The 19,416-nt window shown below is 49.3% G+C and overlaps 1 protein-coding gene across 3 annotated transcripts in view; it reads right to left on the bottom strand.

The window, feature by feature from the left end:
• The window catches only part of LOC118395167 (activated CDC42 kinase 1-like), a 178,421-nt gene that overhangs the window by 110,458 nt on the left and 48,547 nt on the right, over positions 1-19,416 (bottom strand). For 2 of the 3 annotated variants that reach the window (XM_052463245.1, XM_052463246.1), the window contains exon 1: positions 14,908-15,125. The exons of the other annotated variant lie outside the window; for it this stretch is intronic. In XM_052463245.1, the coding sequence (XP_052319205.1) occupies positions 14,908-14,982 (75 nt within the window). In that variant the 5' untranslated portion in view covers positions 14,983-15,125. Of the gene's footprint in view, positions 1-14,907; positions 15,126-19,416 lie in introns of those variants that run through there. 3 annotated transcript variants of the gene reach the window in all.

The following is a 19,416-nucleotide window of genomic DNA, read 5'->3' as shown; positions in this document are numbered from 1 at the left end:
ATTAGCAGGGAGGGATAGGCAACTACCGAACGTCTGTCAATTAGCAGGGAGGGATAGGGCAACTACCGAACGTCTGTCAATTAGCAGGAGGGATAGGGCAACTACCGAACGTCTGTCAATTAGTAGGAGGGATAGGGCAACTACCGAACGTCTGTCAATTAGCAGGGAGGGATAGGCAACTACCGAACGTCTGTCAATTAGCAGGGAGGGATAGGGCAACTACCGAACGTCTGTCAATTAGTAGGAGGGATAGGGCAACTACCGAACGTCTGTCAATTAGTAGGAGGGATAGGGCAACTACCGAACGTCTGTCAATTAGTAGGAGGGATAGGGCAACTACCGAACGTCTGTCAATTAGCAGGGAGGGATAGGCAACTACCGAACGTCTGTCAATTAGCAGGGAGGGATAGGGCAACTACCGAACGTCTGTCAATTAGCAGGAGGGATAGGGCAACTACCGAACGTCTGTCAATTAGTAGGAGGGATAGGGCAACTACCGAACGTCTGTCAATTAGCAGGGAGGGATAGGCAACTACCGAACGTCTGTCAATTAGCAGGGAGGGATAGGGCAACTACCGAACGTCTGTCAATTAGCAGGAGGGATAGTGCAACTACCGAACGTCTGTCAATTAGCAGGAGGGATAGGGCAACTACCGAACGTCTGTCAATTAGCAGGAGGGATAGGGCAACTACCGAACGTCTGTCAATTAGTAGGAGGGATAGGGCAACTACCGAACGTCTGTCAATTAGCAGGATGGATAGGCAACTACCGAACGTCTGTCAATTAGCAGGGAGGGATAGGGCAACTACCGAACGTCTGTCAATTAGCAGGGAGGGATAGGGCAACTACCGAACGCCTGTCAATTAGCAGGGAGGGATAGGGCAACTACCGAACGTCTGTCAATTAGCAGGGAGGGATAGGGCAACTACCGAACGTCTGTCAATTAGCAGGGAGGGATAGGGCAACTACCGAACGTCTGTCAATTAGCAGGGAGGGATAGGGCAACTACCGAACGTCTGTCAATTAGCAGGAGGGATAGTGCAACTACCGAACGTCTGTCAATTAGCAGGAGGGATAGGGCAACTACCGAACGACTGTGCTTCTACACCTGCATTGCTTGCTGTTTGGGGTTTTAGGCTGGGTTTCTGTACAGCACTTTGAGATATCAGCTGATGTACGAAGGGCTATATAAATACATTTGATTTGATTTGATTTGAATTAGCAGGAGGGATAGGCAACTACCGAACGTCTGTCAATTAGCAGGGAGGGATAGGGCAACTACCGAACGTCTGTCAATTAGCAGGAGGGATAGGGCAACTACCGAACGTCTGTCAATTAGCAGGGAGGGATAGGGCAACTACCGAACGTCTGTCAATTAGTAGGAGGGATAGGGTAACTACCGAACGTCTGTCAATTAGTAGGAGGGATAGTGCAACTACCGAACGTCTGTCAATTAGTAGGAGGGATAGTGCAACTACCGAACGTCTGTCAATTAGCAGGAGGGATAGGGCAACTACCGAACGTCTGTCAATTAGTAGGAGGGATAGTGCAACTACCGAACGTCTGTCAATTAGTAGGAGGGATAGTGCAACTACCGAACGTCTGTCAATTAGCAGGAGGGATAGGGCAACTACCGAACGTCTGTCAATTAGCAGGGAGGGATAGGGCAACTACCGAACGCCTGTCAATTAGCAGGAGGGATAGGGCAACTACCGAACGCCTGTCAATTAGCAGGAGGGATAGGGCAACTACCGAACGTCTGTCAATTAGCAGGAGGGATAGTGCAACTACCGAACGTCTGTCAATTAGCAGGGAGGATAGGGCAACTACCGAACGTCTGTCAATTAGCAGGGAGGGATAGGGCAACTACCGAACGTCTGTCAATTAGCAGGAGGGATAGGGCAACTACCGAACGTCTGTCAATTAGTAGGAGGGATAGGGCAAATACCGAACGTCTGTCAATTAGCAGGAGGGATAGGGCAACTACCGAACGTCTGTCAATTAGCAGGAGGGATAGGGCAACTACCGAACGCCTGTCAATTAGCAGGAGGGATAGGGCAACTACCGAACGTCTGTCAATTAGTAGGAGGGATAGGGCAACTACCGAACGCCTGTCAATTAGCAGGAGGGATAGGGCAACTACCGAACGTCTGTCAATTAGCAGGGAGGGATAGGGCAACTACCGAACGTCTGTCAATTAGCAGGGAGGGATAGGGCAACTACCGAACGCCTGTCAATTAGTAGGAGGGATAGTGCAACTACCGAACGTCTGTCAATTAGCAGGAGGGATAGGGCAACTACCGAACGTCTGTCAATTAGCAGGGAGGGATAGGGCAACTACCGAACGTCTGTCAATTAGCAGGGAGGGATAGGGTAACTACCGAACGTCTGTCAATTAGCAGGAGGGATAGGGCAACTACCGAACGTCTGTCAATTAGTAGGAGGGATAGGGCAACTACCGAACGTCTGTCAATTAGTAGGAGGGATAGGCAACTACCGAACGTCTGTCAATTAGTAGGAGGGATAGGCAACTACCGAACGTCTGTCAATTAGTAGGAGGGATAGGGTAACTACCGAACGTCTGTCAATTAGTAGGAGGGATAGGGCAACTACCGAACGTCTGTCAATTAGCAGGGAGGGATAGGGTAACTACCGAACGTCTGTCAATTAGCAGGGAGGGATAGGGCAACTACCGAACGTCTGTCAATTAGTAGGAGGGATAGGGTAACTACCGAACGTCTGTCAATTAGTAGGAGGGATAGGCAACTACCGAACGTCTGTCAATTAGTAGGAGGGATAGGGTAACTACCGAACGTCTGTCAATTAGTAGGAGGGATAGGGCAACTACCGAACGTCTGTCAATTAGCAGGGAGGGATAGGGCAACTACCGAACGTCTGTCAATTAGTAGGAGGGATAGGGTAACTACCGAACGTCTGTCAATTAGTAGGAGGGATAGGCAACTACCGAACGTCTGTCAATTAGTAGGAGGGATAGGGCAACTACCGAACGTCTGTCAATTAGTAGGAGGGATAGGGCAACTACCGAACGTCTGTCAATTAGTAGGAGGGATAGGGCAACTACCGAACGTCTGTCAATTAGTAGGAGGGATAGGGCAACTACCGAACGTCTGTCAATTAGCAGGGAGGGATAGGGCAACTACCGAACGTCTGTCAATTAGCAGGGAGGGATAGGGCAACTACCGAACGTCTGTCAATTAGTAGGAGGGATAGTGCAACTACCGAACGTCTGTCAATTAGCAGGGAGGGATAGGGCAACTACCGAACGCCTGTCAATTAGTAGGGAGGGATAGGGCAACTACCGAACGTCTGTCAATTAGTAGGAGGGATAGGGCAACTACCGAACGTCTGTCAATTAGTAGGGAGGGATAGGGCAACTACCGAACGTCTGTCAATTAGCAGGAGGGATAGTGCAACTACCGAACGTCTGTCAATTAGCAGGAGGGATAGGGCAACTACCGAACGTCTGTCAATTAGCAGGAGGGATAGGGCAACTACCGAACGTCTGTCAATTAGCAGGGAGGGATAGGGCAACTACCGAACGTCTGTCAATTAGCAGGAGGGATAGGGCAACTACCGAACGTCTGTCAATTAGCAGGGAGGGATAGGGCAACTACCGAACGTCTGTCAATTAGCAGGAGGGATAGTGCAACTACCGAACGTCTGTCAATTAGCAGGGAGGGATAGGGCAACTACCGAACGCCTGTCAATTAGTAGGGAGGGATAGGGCAACTACCGAACGTCTGTCAATTAGTAGGAGGGATAGGGCAACTACCGAACGTCTGTCAATTAGTAGGGAGGGATAGGGCAACTACCGAACGTCTGTCAATTAGCAGGAGGGATAGTGCAACTACCGAACGTCTGTCAATTAGCAGGAGGGATAGGGCAACTACCGAACGTCTGTCAATTAGCAGGAGGGATAGGGCAACTACCGAACGTCTGTCAATTAGCAGGGAGGGATAGGGCAACTACCGAACGTCTGTCAATTAGCAGGAGGGATAGGGCAACTACCGAACGTCTGTCAATTAGTAGGAGGGATAGGGCAACTACCGAACGTCTGTCAATTAGTAGGAGGGATAGGGCAACTACCGAACGTCTGTCAATTAGTAGGAGGGATAGGGCAACTACCGAACGTCTGTCAATTAGCAGGGAGGGATAGGGCAACTACCGAACGTCTGTCAATTAGCAGGGAGGGATAGGGCAACTACCGAACGTCTGTCAATTAGTAGGAGGGATAGTGCAACTACCGAACGTCTGTCAATTAGCAGGGAGGGATAGGGCAACTACCGAACGCCTGTCAATTAGTAGGGAGGGATAGGGCAACTACCGAACGTCTGTCAATTAGTAGGAGGGATAGGGCAACTACCGAACGTCTGTCAATTAGTAGGGAGGGATAGGGCAACTACCGAACGTCTGTCAATTAGCAGGAGGGATAGTGCAACTACCGAACGTCTGTCAATTAGCAGGAGGGATAGGGCAACTACCGAACGTCTGTCAATTAGCAGGAGGGATAGGGCAACTACCGAACGTCTGTCAATTAGCAGGGAGGGATAGGGCAACTACCGAACGTCTGTCAATTAGCAGGAGGGATAGGGCAACTACCGAACGTCTGTCAATTAGCAGGGAGGGATAGGGCAACTACCGAACGTCTGTCAATTAGCAGGGAGGGATAGGGCAAATACCGAACGTCTGTCAATTAGCAGGGAGGGATAGGGCAACTACCGAACGTCTGTCAATTAGTAGGAGGGATAGGGCAACTACCGAACGTCTGTCAATTAGCAGGGAGGGATAGGGCAACTACCGAACGTCTGTCAATTAGTAGGAGGGATAGGGCAACTACCGAACGCCTGTCAATTAGTAGGGAGGGATAGGGCAACTACCGAACGTCTGTCAATTAGTAGGAGGGATAGGGCAACTACCGAACGTCTGTCAATTAGTAGGAGGGATAGTGCAACTACCGAACGTCTGTCAATTAGCAGGGAGGGATAGGGCAACTACCGAACGTCTGTCAATTAGCAGGGAGGGATAGGGCAACTACCGAACGCCTGTCAATTAGTAGGAGGGATAGGGCAACTACCGAACGTCTGTCAATTAGTAGGAGGGATAGTGCAACTACCGAACGTCTGTCAATTAGCAGGGAGGGATAGGGCAACTACCGAACGTCTGTCAATTAGCAGGGAGGGATAGGGCAACTACCGAACGCCTGTCAATTAGTAGGAGGGATAGTGCAACTACCGAACGTCTGTCAATTAGCAGGGAGGGATAGTGCAACTACCGAACGTCTGTCAATTAGTAGGAGGGATAGTGCAACTACCGAACGTCTGTCAATTAGTAGGAGGGATAGGGCAACTACCGAACGTCTGTCAATTAGTAGGAGGGATAGTGCAACTACCGAACGTCTGTCAATTAGCAGGGAGGGATAGGGCAACTACCGAACGTCTGTCAATTAGCAGGGAGGGATAGGGCAACTACCGAACGTCTGTCAATTAGTAGGAGGGATAGGGCAACTACCGAACGCCTGTCAGCCAAAACCAGTTAGGTGAAAGTCTGACGTCATGTACAGCATGTTACCATACAGCCACTGCATTCCACTCCAGCTGCACCATCACTGCCTGGTATGGCAACTGCTTGGCCTTCGACCGTAAGGCACTAGGCACCTGTACATCACTGGGGCCGAGCCTCCTGCCATCCAGGACCTCTATATCAGGAATGCCCTAAAAATTGTCAAAGACCCCAGCCACCCTATTCATAGACTGTTCTCTCTGCTACTGCACGGCAAGCGGTACTGGAGCGCCAAGTCTATGTCCCAGAGGCTTCTAAACAGCTTCTATCCCAAAGCCATAAGACTCCTGAACATGTAATCAAATGGCTACACAGACTATTTGCATTGCCCCCCGTCTTCCGTCTTCCGTCTTTTACACTAACTCTTACAGCTCTCTGACTGAATCTCTCACCTCCTCGCTCAATGACTCTCTCCCCTCTCTCCCTCTGACCCAGTCAGCCCTTCTCTTGCCTCTCTCCTCCCACTTGTTTGCTGTCCCCACCACATTTACACCCTGTCTGTCTAACCCAGCACCCATCTCCCTCTCTCTTCTGCTCTCTTCCTCTGCCTCTCTCTTCCTCTCTCATTCATTCCTCCCTACAGTCTCTCCATTCCCTCACGGCTTTCGGGCCGACAGTATGTTCTTTATTTGATGTTGGCTTTATTTCCTGCCTGCTAACCCTCAAAAATATGTTATCTGTGCAGACTATAAATAAATCCAAACCAGCTGCTTTTCTCCCCTTCCATGGCAGGCTGTTTGCTTTTTCGGCAGCACTAATTAAAGGAGGAATGTCCGAGGAGGATCCAGCCGGTGCCGTTTAGCGATACTGCTCGGCTAACGCGAATGGAATGTTTTTGCAGTGTTTCTGGAACATTGGGGTGATGACAGCCGTTGGAGAGGAGGATCAGACTCCGTCTACACTTTTCTTCATCTTCTCTGGGTCGAAGAAACACAACCAGGGGAGCCAAAACATCCCGCCATGGTTCCTTGATAGTTCTTGTTGGTTGGTCTCATATATTTTCAAGACGTTTTCATTCCAAACTGGTACTCACACTGACAGTGACATGTCCTTGTTGTGTTCATTAAAATAGATGGAATTCTTTGTGTTGTGGATTCACAGCTCGTAAGAGAGCGAGCGGATGTCCTGCATCTGGCTCCTGATCATCATGACAGGACAAAGAGAGCTTTCCTTCCCCAATGGTGGGGTCATATTAGTTTGTAGGACCGTTTCTGACTAGTGATGGGAAGTCTTTTTACTGACTCAGATCTTTTTTGACTCGTTCAGTTAAAAGAACGAATCTTTCGACTAATTCCGTTCATTTGATTCAGTAATACCAGAGCATGCAGGACCCCCTACCGATGAACTGAAAACTCAAGAGTCATGATTCTACAAGCCTCTTGTTCACCATAGGAGGCTTATTGGAGCTGCCATTTGTGACTCAGTCTTGTAGACGTGTGCTTTAAAACTTACATTTTGTTGATTGCTAAACATATAAATACGATTATCTAGGTGTGGCAGTTGAGGTGCTTGACTGCTGTGAGGGTGAAAAGCACAATATCGTTCGTGAACTGCACCGTCTCAAACGATTCTTTCTCCAGTTTGAGTTTGTTGACCAGAGACTGTGCATGTTTTAGTTCTACAAAGCTCTTTTAATCATAACATTCAATAATCAATTAATTGAATTTATTCTTCCACCATGTGATCAATCATCAGTCATAAACATGGAGTTTTCTTCTCCATGACCCTGATCTATTTACCTTATGTCAGATATGACAGACAGTTGGTGCATGGTGGGAACATATGACAGACAGTTGGTGCATGGTGGGAACATATGACAGACAGTCGGTGCATGGTGGGAACATATGACAGACAGTTGGTGCATGGTGGGAACATATGACAGACAGTTGGTGCATGGTGGGAACATGTGACAGACAGTTGGTGCATGGTGGGAACATATGACAGACAGTTGGTGCATGGTGGGAACATATGACAGACAGTTGGTGCATGGTGGGAACATGTGACAGACAGTTGGTGCATGGTGGGAACATATGACAGACAGTTGGTCCATGGTGGGAACATATGACAGACAGTTGGTCCATGGTGGGAACATATGACAGACAGTTGGTGCATGGTGGGAACATATGACAGACAGTTTGGTGCATGGTGGGAACATATGACAGACAGTTGGTGCATGGTGGGAACATATGACAGACAGTTTGGTGCATGGTGGGAACATATGACAGACAGTCGGTGCATGGTGGGAACATATGACAGACAGTTTGGTGCATGGTGGGAACATATGACAGACAGTTGGTCCATGGTGGGAACATATGACAGACAGTCGGTGCATGGTGGGAACATATGACAGACAGTTGGTCCATGGTGGGAACATATGACAGACAGTTGGTGCATGGTGGGAACATATGACAGACAGTCGGTGCATGGTGGGAACATATGACAGACAGTTGGTGCATGGTGGGAACATATGACAGACAGTTGGTGCATGGTGGGAACATATGACAGACAGTTGGTGCATGGTGGGAACATATGACAGACAGTTGGTACATGGTGGGAACATATGACAGACAGTCGGTGCATGGTGGGAACATATGACAGACAGTTGGTGCATGGTGGGAACATATGACAGACAGTTGGTGCATGGTGGGAACATATGACAGACAGTTGGTGCATGGTGGGAACATGTGACAGACAGTTGGTGCATGGTGGGAACATATGACAGACAGTTGGTGCATGGTGGGAACATATGACAGACAGTTGGTGCATGGTGGGAACATGTGACAGACAGTTGGTGCATGGTGGGAACATATGACAGACAGTTGGTCCATGGTGGGAACATATGACAGACAGTTGGTCCATGGTGGGAACATATGACAGACAGTTGGTGCATGGTGGGAACATATGACAGACAGTTTGGTGCATGGTGGGAACATATGACAGACAGTTGGTGCATGGTGGGAACATATGACAGACAGTTTGGTGCATGGTGGGAACATATGACAGACAGTCGGTGCATGGTGGGAACATATGACAGACAGTTTGGTGCATGGTGGGAACATATGACAGACAGTTGGTCCATGGTGGGAACATATGACAGACAGTCGGTGCATGGTGGGAACATATGACAGACAGTTGGTCCATGGTGGGAACATATGACAGACAGTTGGTGCATGGTGGGAACATATGACAGACAGTCGGTGCATGGTGGGAACATATGACAGACAGTTGGTGCATGGTGGGAACATATGACAGACAGTTGGTGCATGGTGGGAACATATGACAGACAGTTGGTGCATGGTGGGAACATATGACAGACAGTTGGTACATGGTGGGAACATATGACAGACAGTCGGTGCATGGTGGGAACATATGACAGACAGTTGGTGCATGGTGGGAACATATGACAGACAGTTGGTGCATGGTGGGAACATATGACAGACAGTTGGTCCATGGTGGGAACATATGACAGACAGTTGGTGCATGGTGGGAACATATGACAGACAGTCGGTGCATGGTGGGAACATATGACAGACAGTTGGTGCATGGTGGGAACATATGACAGACAGTTTGGTGCATGGTGGGAACATATGACAGACAGTTGGTGCATGGTGGGAACATATGACAGACAGTTGGTGCATGGTGGGAACATATGACAGACAGTTGGTGCATGGTGGGAACATATGACAGACAGTTGGTGCATGGTGGGAACATATGACAGACAGTCGGTGCATGGTGGGAACATATGACAGACAGTTTGGTGCATGGTGGGAACATATGACAGACAGTTTGGTGCATGGTGGGAACATATGACAGAAAGTTTGGTGCATGGTGGGAACATATGACAGACAGTCGGTGCATGGTGGGAACATATGACAGACAGTTTGGTGCATGGTGGGAACATATGACAGACAGTCGGTGCATGGTGGGAACATATGACAGACAGTTTGGTGCATGGTGGGAACATATGACAGACAGTCGGTGCATGGTGGGAACATATGACAGACAGTTGGTGCATGGTGGGAACATATGACAGACAGTTTGGTGCATGGTGGGAACATATGACAGACAGTTGGTGCATGGTGGGAACATATGACAGACAGTTGGTGGTCAGGAGGAGAGTGTTATTAGTCCTGCTGCAGGACTCATTGCGGCCAGCGCAAGCAGGTCAAACAAACAACTAAAATGAACAAATCAGAAAAACGAATCATAACTCTGGAGTTCGTAAAATGAGTCGTTTGTAAAAGAACGGATCGTTTGCAAACAGCACATCACGAGTTCAAACACTACAGACAGAAGTTGGCACATCGGCGGTACCAAATTCAGTCCCATAAAGCTTGTGGGGGGGTCATAGAGCAACATTTCTGGATTGGTTTCCCCGGTGATTTTACCCATGCACTACTGTGTGTTCATTGTCCGTATCTTATGCCTGCCCATTTCAGAACCCCACCATGGGGCACCCTGTTCATAACGCTGACATCAGCAAACCGCTCGCCCACACAACGCCATTCAAGTGGTCTGTGGTTGTGAGGCCGGTTGGACGTACTGCCAAATTCTCTAAAACAACGTTGGATGCGGCTTATGGTAGTGAAATCAACATTCAATTTTCTGGCCACAGCTCTGGTGGACATTCCTGCAGTCAGCATGCCAAGTGCATGCTCCCTCAAAGCCTGTGTTGTATTGTGACAAAACAGTGGCCTTTTACTGTCCCCAGCACAAGGTGCACCTGTGTAATGATCATGCTGTTTAATCAACTTCTTGATATGCCACACCTGTCAGGTGGATGGATTATCTTGGCCAAGAAGGGATGTATACACATTTGTGCATGAGATTTGAGAGAAATAAGTGGTTTGTGTATATGGATCATTTCTGGGATGTTTTATTTCAGCTCATGAAACAGAAACACAGGATTTTTTCGGGTTTGGAGCACAAGAGCACAAGGGGATTGATGGAGCTTTGGCAGAGAGTGGGACTCCCAACCTAATGCCACACATCACAGCGCCTATGAGTCCCCTTTTTCAATGCCCCTCCTGTCCTTCCATCCCTGACCAGCACTGTGGCAGAGAACTGGGTGATGTTCAGTTGGCACAAAATGAAAGAGAAAAAAAATTGTGAAACAACTGACCTTGTCCAATAAGAAACAATGTTGCAAAAATGTTTTGCAACGTTTTGTTACAACATGACATAACCCAATCAATCACCGCCTTCGCATGAACAAAGTCAGAGAAAAATGGTGCTGCAGTGGTATTGAGAGTTTGACAGTATTTTTTCCATAATTCAGTGTTTTTTTTAGCCAGAGGAAAACATATGTCGCACATAGCGCAGTATGCTGGAGAGAGGGATCACTGGTGTAAACAAGACATAGTTGTTGGGGCTTGGAGGACAAAAAAATAGGCTGCAAATAATACCCAGCCAAACAGCCAGTCAACCAGCCAGTCAGCCAGCCAGTCAACCAGCCAGCCAAACAGCCAGTCAACCAGCCAGTCAGCCAGCCAGCCAGTCAACCAGCCGGCCAAACAGCCAGCCAAACAGCCAGTCAACCAGCCAGTCAGCCAGCCAGTCAACCAGCCAGCCAAACAGCCAGTCAACCAGCCAGTCAGCCGGCCAGTCAACCAGCCAGCCAAACAGCCAGCCAAACAGCCAGTCAACCAGCCAGTCAGCCAGCCAGTCAACCAGCCAGCCAAACAGCCAGCCAAACAGCCAGTCAACCAGCCAGTCAGCCAGCCAGTCAACCAGCCAGTCAGCCAGCCAGTCAGCCAGCCAGTCAGCCAGCCAAACAGCCAGCCAACCAGACAGTCAACCAGTCAGCCAGCCAGCCAGTCAACCAGCCAGTCAGCCAAACAGCGAGTCAACCAGCCAGTCAACCAGCCAGCCAGCCAGCCAGTCACCCAGCCAGTCAACCAGCCAGCCAGCCAGCCAGCCAGCCAGTCAACTAGCCAGCCAAGTGATCTCCACACAACCCTCCTGGGGGAGAAAAGCTGAGAGCAAGCTTCAGTGATTCATTATTTATAGCTAGGTTCATTCATATACAGTACCTGTTCAAAAGAAAACAACTCTCTCTCCATCTCTCTCTTTCCCTCTCTCTCTCTCCATCACTCTCTCTCAATCTCTCTCTCTCTCCATCTCTCTCTCTCTGCATCTCTCTCCATCCTTCCCTCACCCTACATCCTTCACCCTCTCTCCCCCTACATCCCTTGCTCTCTCCCTACATCCCTCGCTCTCTCCCTCCCTTCCTCTTCTCACCCTCCCCTCTCTCTCCCACCCACCCCTCTCTCCCTCACTCTTCCCACCCTCGCTCCCACCCTCCCTCCCTCCCTCCCTCCCTCCCTCCCTCCCTCCCTCCCTCCCTCCCTCCCTCCCTCCCTCCCTCCCTCCCTCCCTCTTCCCATCCACCCTCCCCCTCCCTCCCTCCCTCCCTCCCTTTTCTCATCCACTCTCCTCCCTCCCTCTTCCCATCCACCCTCCCCTCCCTCTTCCCATCCACCCTCCCCTCACTCTTCCCATCCACCGTCCCCTCCCTCTTCCCATCCACCCTCCCCTCCCTCTTCCCATCCACCCTCCCCTCCCTACCTCTTCCCACCAACCTTCCCCCTTCCCACTCTCTCCCCAACCTCCTGTCTCTCCCCAACCTCCTCTCTCTCCCCCTCTCCACCCTCCCCTCCCTCTTCCCATCCACCCTCCCCTCCCTCCCTCCCTCCCTCACTCCCTCCCTTTTCCAATCCACCCTCTCCTCCCATCCCTCCCTCTTCCCATCCACCCTCCCCTCCCTCTTCCCATCCACCCTCCCCTCCCTCTTCCCATCCACCCTCCCCTCCCTACCTCTTCCCACCAACCTTCCCCCCTTCCCACTCTCTCCCCAACCTCCTGTCTCTCCCCAACCTCCTCTCTCTCCCCCTCTCCACCCTCCCCTCCCTCTTCCCATCCACCCTCCCCTCCCTCCCTCCCTCCCTCCCTCCCTCCCTCCCTCCCTCCCTCCCTCCCTCCCTCCCTCCCTTTTCCCATCCACCCTCCCCTCCCCTCCCTCCCTCTTCCCATCCACCCTCCCCTCCCTCTTCCCATCCACCCTCCCCTCCCTACCTCTTCCCACCCACCTTCCCCTCTCTCCCCAACCTCCTGTCTCTCCCCAACCTCCTCTCTCTCCCCCTCTCCACCCTCCCCTCTCTCTATATGGGGCGGCAGGGTAGCCAAGTGGTTAGAGCATTGGACTAGTAACCGAAAGGTCGCAAGTTCAAACCGAGTTGACAAGGTACAGGCAGTTAACCCACTGTTCCTAGGCCGTCATTGAAAATAAGAATTTGTTCTTAACTGACTTGCCTAGTAAAATAAAGGTAAAATAAAACAATTAAAATATCCCTCCCTCTCCAGTTCATGAGGTAACAGCAGCCTGCTGTGTAAGGGGAGAGAAATGCTGCAGAAAGCAGAAAGCTGCAGCTCTGCATCCCCCGATTCACCTTCACTGCTCAGAAAACTGCAACGTCAACCCAAGGCCACACACATTCATACACACCAGAGGACCAACATGGTCACAGAACACACACACACACACACGGCTACTTTGCAAAGTATGTCCTGTAGTGTAGTGTAGTGTAGTGTAGTGTAGTGTAGTGTAGTGTAGTGTAGTGTAGTGTAGTGTAGTGTAGTGTAGTGTAGTGTAGTGTAGTGTAGTGGACTGGACTGGACTGAACTGTAGTGGACTGGACTGGACAAACCGACAAGAAAGAGAAGAATAAAGACAAAACACACGCTGGGTAATGTACAGAAGATGAAAAACCAAAAGGTAATAAATTCTCAGAACACACATGCCTGGCATGGCTACCTCCTCCCCTTTTTTAAAAATGTTTTATTTTACCTTTATTTAACTAGGCAAGTCAGTTAAGAACAAATTCTTATTTTCAATGATGGCCTAGGAACAGTGGGTTAACTGCCTGTTCAGGGGCAGAATGACAGATTTGTACCTTGTCAGCTCAGGGGTTTGAACCTTCCGGTTACTAGTCCATCGCTCTAACCACTAGGCTACCCTGCCGCCCCTGACTTAACAGAACAGGCTACTCTGTCAGCACAGAGACATGGCTACCTCCTCCACTGACCTGCTACTCTGTCAGCACAGAGACATGGCTACCTCCTCCACTGACCTGCTACTCTGTCAGCACAGAGACATGGCCACCTCCTCCACTGACCTGCTACTCTGTCAGCACAGAGACATGGCCACCTCCTCCACTGACCTGCTACTCTGTCAGCACAGAGACATGGCTACCTCCTCCACTGACCTGCTACTCTGTCAGCACAGAGACATGGCCACCTCCTCCCCTGACCTAACAGAACAGGCTACTCTGTCAGCACAGAGACATGGCCACCTCCTCCCCTGACCTAACAGAACAGGCTACTCTGTCAGCACAGAGACATGGCTACCTCCTCCCCTGACCTAACAGAACAGGCTACTCTGTCAGCACAGAGACATGGCCACCTCCTCCACTGACCTAACAGAACAGGCTACTCTGTCAGCACAGAGACATGGCCACCTCCTCAGAGAGACAGACAGCCCTCTAATGACTGCATATCACACTAGTGAGAAAGGAGGGAAAGAAAAGGAGAGAGGGATGGATGGAGAGGGAGGACAGAGGAGGGTGTGGGTGCGTCCCATCACAAAAGTCATTCAGCAGCACTTCATCAATGACCTCACGGTTCCGCATTCAATAACGTGGGCTGGGTGTGTGTGTGTGTGTGTGTGTGTGTGTGTGTGTGTGTGTGTGTGTGTGTGTGTGTGTGTGTGTGTGTGTGTGTGCGTGCGAGCGAGACAGAGAAAAAGTGACAGTCATGATCTGAAGGGTTGAGCAGACACACAGACCATAACAGATAGACGCAAAAAATATAGCTATGCATTGCCTAGCCTAGCCTAGCCTAGCCTAGTCATAATCACTGCATCTGTTCAATGAATGGTAGATGGCAACAACTATACTGACAGATGGGTACCTGGAACACACACACACACACGATACATTAGCCTGGTGGTGTTCTTTATATTCAGGGTCAAATACAAAAGCACTAGACTTCAACAAGATACTATCACATGAACAGAGATCTGAAAGAATTTCTTTAAAATCAGTCGACTTGAAATACTTCACCTAATAAATAATGACTCATAAGTAATAGAATACAGGACTTGAAAACACACACACACACACACACACACACACACACACACACACACACTTTCTGCCATGTCATAATGAAGGCCTCATGTTCTCTACTGATGAGTAGTTAGGCAGCAGTGCTGTCAGAAAACAAAGTGACCATCGCTCCATGATCGGTGTGGGTGTGAAGTGAACTACCTCCTCGTCAACGCTGGGCAGTCGCTGGTAGTCCGATGTCTCATCCAGTCGCTGGTACTCAGCCATCTCTCCCATGGCAATGTCAGTCAGTCAGTCAGTCAGTCAATCAGTCAGTCAGTCTGCCATCTCTCCCATGGCAATGTCAGTCAGTCAGTCAGTCAGTCTGCCATCTCTCCCATGGCAATGTCAGTCAGTCAGTTAGTCAGTCAGTCAGTCAGTCTTCCATCTCTCCCATGGCAATGTCAGTCAGTCAGTCAGTCTGCCATCTCTCCCATGGCAATGTCAGTCAGTCAGTCAGTCATCTCTCCAATAGCCTCAGTCCAGTGGTTTCCTGGTCCACCTTGGGCGAACAACAGACATGCTATTCCTCGTCGTAGCTGTCAAAATTATCCATTCTTCTTTTCTGTAGACACTTCTTGGGTTTCATTCAAAAAGGGGATGTTGTGGTCAGCCAGCCATAACAAGTGACCAAGTTTTTTTGATTAGGTACACTAAGAAAAGGACAGGAGCGCAAGGTAGGATTGTCCTCTTCACAAGGGACATTCCTCTCGGAATGACAGGTTGAGTCAGGTTCTGTGGAGGGTTTCCCCTATATGTGGATGTAGCAGGAGTCCAGCTATGTTGTTGATTGGTGTTGAGGATAGCCTTGTAGACAGGTGTCGTCAAAGGGTGGCGGATCCTCGTTTATTTCCATCTCGTCTAAATGACCTTCCAGTCCTGCTCTTCGCTCTCTCGCTTTCCTCCTCGCATCACAGGCTGTCACCGTCCGTCTCCCTCTCTCTTTCTGTCGTGCGCTGCTTGTTCATTGGTCAATGCCTCAGAGCTGACACACGCTGCACTAGTTCTCCCTCTTCTCGCTCAGTCGTTCTATTTCCACAGCATGTCCGGGCTTATTGCCTCATCTTCAAAACAAATACAGGAAGGCGGCATTGAAAAACAAGAGGATGTAGAATGCGTCTTTCACCCGAGCCCCGAGGGCTATTTTTCATTTTGTATGCATCTCCATCCTCCTAGTTTTTGAACAGCTGTCCACTCTGACCAGCAGCTTAGCACTGAGGAGAGGGAGAGAGAAACTGGGTGTGTGTTTTTTGGTGCAGTTTTAAACAGACTTCCTGATTGCTCAGTTGGAGCCGACGGTTAATCCCTTGTTGTTGTTGTCATCTCTTTCCTTCACAATGCTTATTTTTCTCCCAATTAATTTGTTTTTACTCCAGCTGGTCGGTGATTTGATGTGAGTGGTCGCCTCCCCATTGCCACAGCGAGAGTGGAACCCCCCTCCCCGGTCGTCGCCACGGGGATCTACAGTCAGCGGTGGTCCTGAGAGGAGCGGCCAATGAGGTGGCAGGAGGCCGACAGGGGAGGAGACAGGCATTAATGTGGATCACTAATCCTGCCATATAGGCAGGATTAGTGATCCTGCCTATATGGCGTGTGTGTGTGTGTGTGTGTGTGTGTGTGTGTGTGTGTGTGTGTGTGTGTGTGTGTGTGTGTGTGTGTGTGTGTGTGTGTGTGTGTGTAGAAAGCACCACTCTGCTATGGGAGGGAATGCCCCCCCCCCCAATCTGGAGGCTATCTGAGCTGACATCTGGATGAAAGGGGGAGTAGAGAGAACGAACAAATAAATGACAGAACAAGAGAGGCAGAAACTGTTTAATCTGTCAGCATCCTGATTCTCTCCACAATCTAATCATAATATAATAATAATAATAATATAATAATAATAATATAATAACCATGACAATAGAGGCATGGTCTCGATGGTACTGACCAAGGCATTAGCACTTGATCTCAATAACGGTAGCACTGAGGTTGTTAACTCTATCTTTCTCTCTCCATCTCTCTCTATGCCTCTTAACGGTTTTGGCCGGTCTAGTGCAGTCCCGTTCCTGGGGCCTGTTATTCGCAACCCGCTTATCAGGCTTAATGCTCTCATCCCTTCTCTACCTCCCCTGCTAAATCTGTTCCCTCCTGGCCCTGCACAGCGGGCACAGACACACACACACACACACACACACACCTACATGGCAGTGGCCTCTGCTCCTGTGACCTTCGACTTATTATTGCTGTTGCGTTTTCTTGTGATACAAATCAAATCAAATTCTTGGGCAAAATGACGATGATTCATTGATTTCCCTACCATTTAATGGTACTTGGGGCTTTGTCTGTTTAAGAATAAATCTAGGCGAAACGATTCTAAAACGATTCACACAACACAGTGTTACAGACTTGGGACTAGAGGAATGCCCCAATTTCAAATCAACTCCTTCATGTAGGATCTGGTATATAATCAATCGATATATAATCAATTACAACTTAAAAATAACAAACAAGAATTTATTCCACAAGTTGTTTGTCAAGGTAAAGAAAGCAGGTCCAACCAGGTCCAGAATGAAGGCTAAAGACACACAGTTAAGAACGACAACCTGCCGACACTTCGCCCCTTGCTATGTGACTTCCTCTCCTTCTCTTACCTTTTCCTGAACGAGAGGCTTTGTTGTCCTGTCCCTGCAGTGTGGTAGTCTAGCGCCCACCCCCTCTCAGCAGCTGAATTCAGTGTGAGGGCAACTCAGATGAAATGTCCTGTTGCGTAACAATCACATTTTGGAATAGGGAGTGTATTCCTAAATGTTGGGAAGAGATGTTTGACGTACCGATTCCATGGTATGAGTTAATATATTAAACAACGCAAGATTCAAGATTCAATTATTAGATAGAATTCTTGCCACCAACAAAATGTTTAATATTTAGGGTATAAAATCATCAAAGCTCTGCAGATTTTGTTGTGAGGATACAGAATCAATAGACCATTTATTTTGGTGTTTCTGGTCTCAGTGTAACAGTATAACTTTAGACCGTCCCCTCGCCCATACCCAGGCGCGAACCAGGGACCCTCTGCACACATCAACAACAGTCACCCACGAAGCATCGTTACCCATCGCTCCAGAGCAAGGGGAACTATTACTTCAAGGTCTCAGAGCAAGTGACGTCACCGATTGAAACGCTATTTAGCGTGAACCACCGCTAACTAAGCTAGCCGTTTCACATCCGTTACATCAGGTTCGGGTTCAGGAATAGCTGAAAATGCATAACATTGATCTAAAATTGACCCTAGAAATAGTACTGTTTGGAGATCTGGAGAGACCGGGTCAGTCAATTACTAATACTCTTAGTAAAAGTATTTATCTTCAACTCGCAATCTGTGGATTCTATTCGATTAGATAGATTGAAACTGTAGTTTAACATCACAGCATAGTTGAAAGATATGTGTTGCATAGAAACCAGAAGAGGGTGACAAGCAGAGATAGATGGGATGGTCTGAGGATGACCAGCAGAGATAGATGGGATGGTCTGAGGGTGACCAGCAGAGATAGATGGAATGGGCTGAGGGTGGCCAACAGAGATAGATGGAATGGGCTGAGGGTGACAAGCAGAGATAGATGGGATGGTTTGAGGGTGACCAACAGAGATAGATGGGATGGTCTGAGGGTGACAAGCAGAGATAGATGGAATGGTCTGAGGGTGGCCAACAGAGATAGATGGGATGGTCTGAGGGTGGCCAACAGAGATAGATGGGATGGTCTGAGGGTGACCAGCAGAGATAGATGGAATGGGCTGAGGGTGGCCAACAGAGATAGATGGAATGGGCTGAGGGTGACAAGCAGAGATAGATGGGATGGTTTGAGGGTGACCAACAGAGATAGATGGGATGGTCTGAGGGTGACAAGCAGAGATAGATGGAATGGTCTGAGGGTGGCCAACAGAGATAGATGGGATGGTCTGAGGGTGGCCAACAGAGATAGATGGAATGGGCTGAGGGTGGCCAACAGAGATAGATGGGATGGTCTGAGGATGACCAGCAGAGATAGATGGGATGGTCTGAGGGTGACCAGCAGAGATAGATGGAATGGGCTGAGGGTGGCCAACAGAGATAGATGGAATGGGCTGAGGGTGACAAGCAGAGATAGATGGGATGGTTTGAGGGTGACCAACAGAGATAGATGGGATGGTCTGAGGGTGACAAGCAGAGATAGATGGAATGGTCTGAGGGTGGCCAACAGAGATAGATGGGATGGTCTGAGGGTGGCCAACAGAGATAGATGGAATGGGCTGAGGGTGGCCAACAGAGATAGATGGGATGGGCTGAGGGTGGCCAACAGAGATAGATGGGATGGTCTGAGGGTGACAAGCAGAGATAGATGGAATGGGCTGAGGGTGGCCAACAGAGATAGATGGGATGGTCTGAGGGTGACAAGCAGAGATAGATGGAATGGTCTGAGGGTGGCCAACAGAGATAGATGGGATGGGCTGAGGGTGACCAGCAGAGATAGATGGCTGAGGGTGACCAACAGAGATAGATGGGATGGTCTGAGGGTGGCCAACAGAGATAGATGGGATGGGCTGAGGGTGACCAACAGAGATAGATGGGATGGGCTGAGGGTGACCAACAGAGATAGATGGAATGGGCTGAGGGTGACCAACAGAGATAGATGGAATGGGCTGAGGGTGACC

Source organism: Oncorhynchus keta, chromosome 15, assembly GCF_023373465.1.
Source record: "Oncorhynchus keta strain PuntledgeMale-10-30-2019 chromosome 15, Oket_V2, whole genome shotgun sequence".
Taxonomy (NCBI): Eukaryota; Metazoa; Chordata; class Actinopteri; order Salmoniformes; family Salmonidae; genus Oncorhynchus; species Oncorhynchus keta.
The sequence above is the reverse complement of the archived record's forward strand: the minus strand, read 5'-3'. Positions and strand labels throughout refer to the sequence as shown.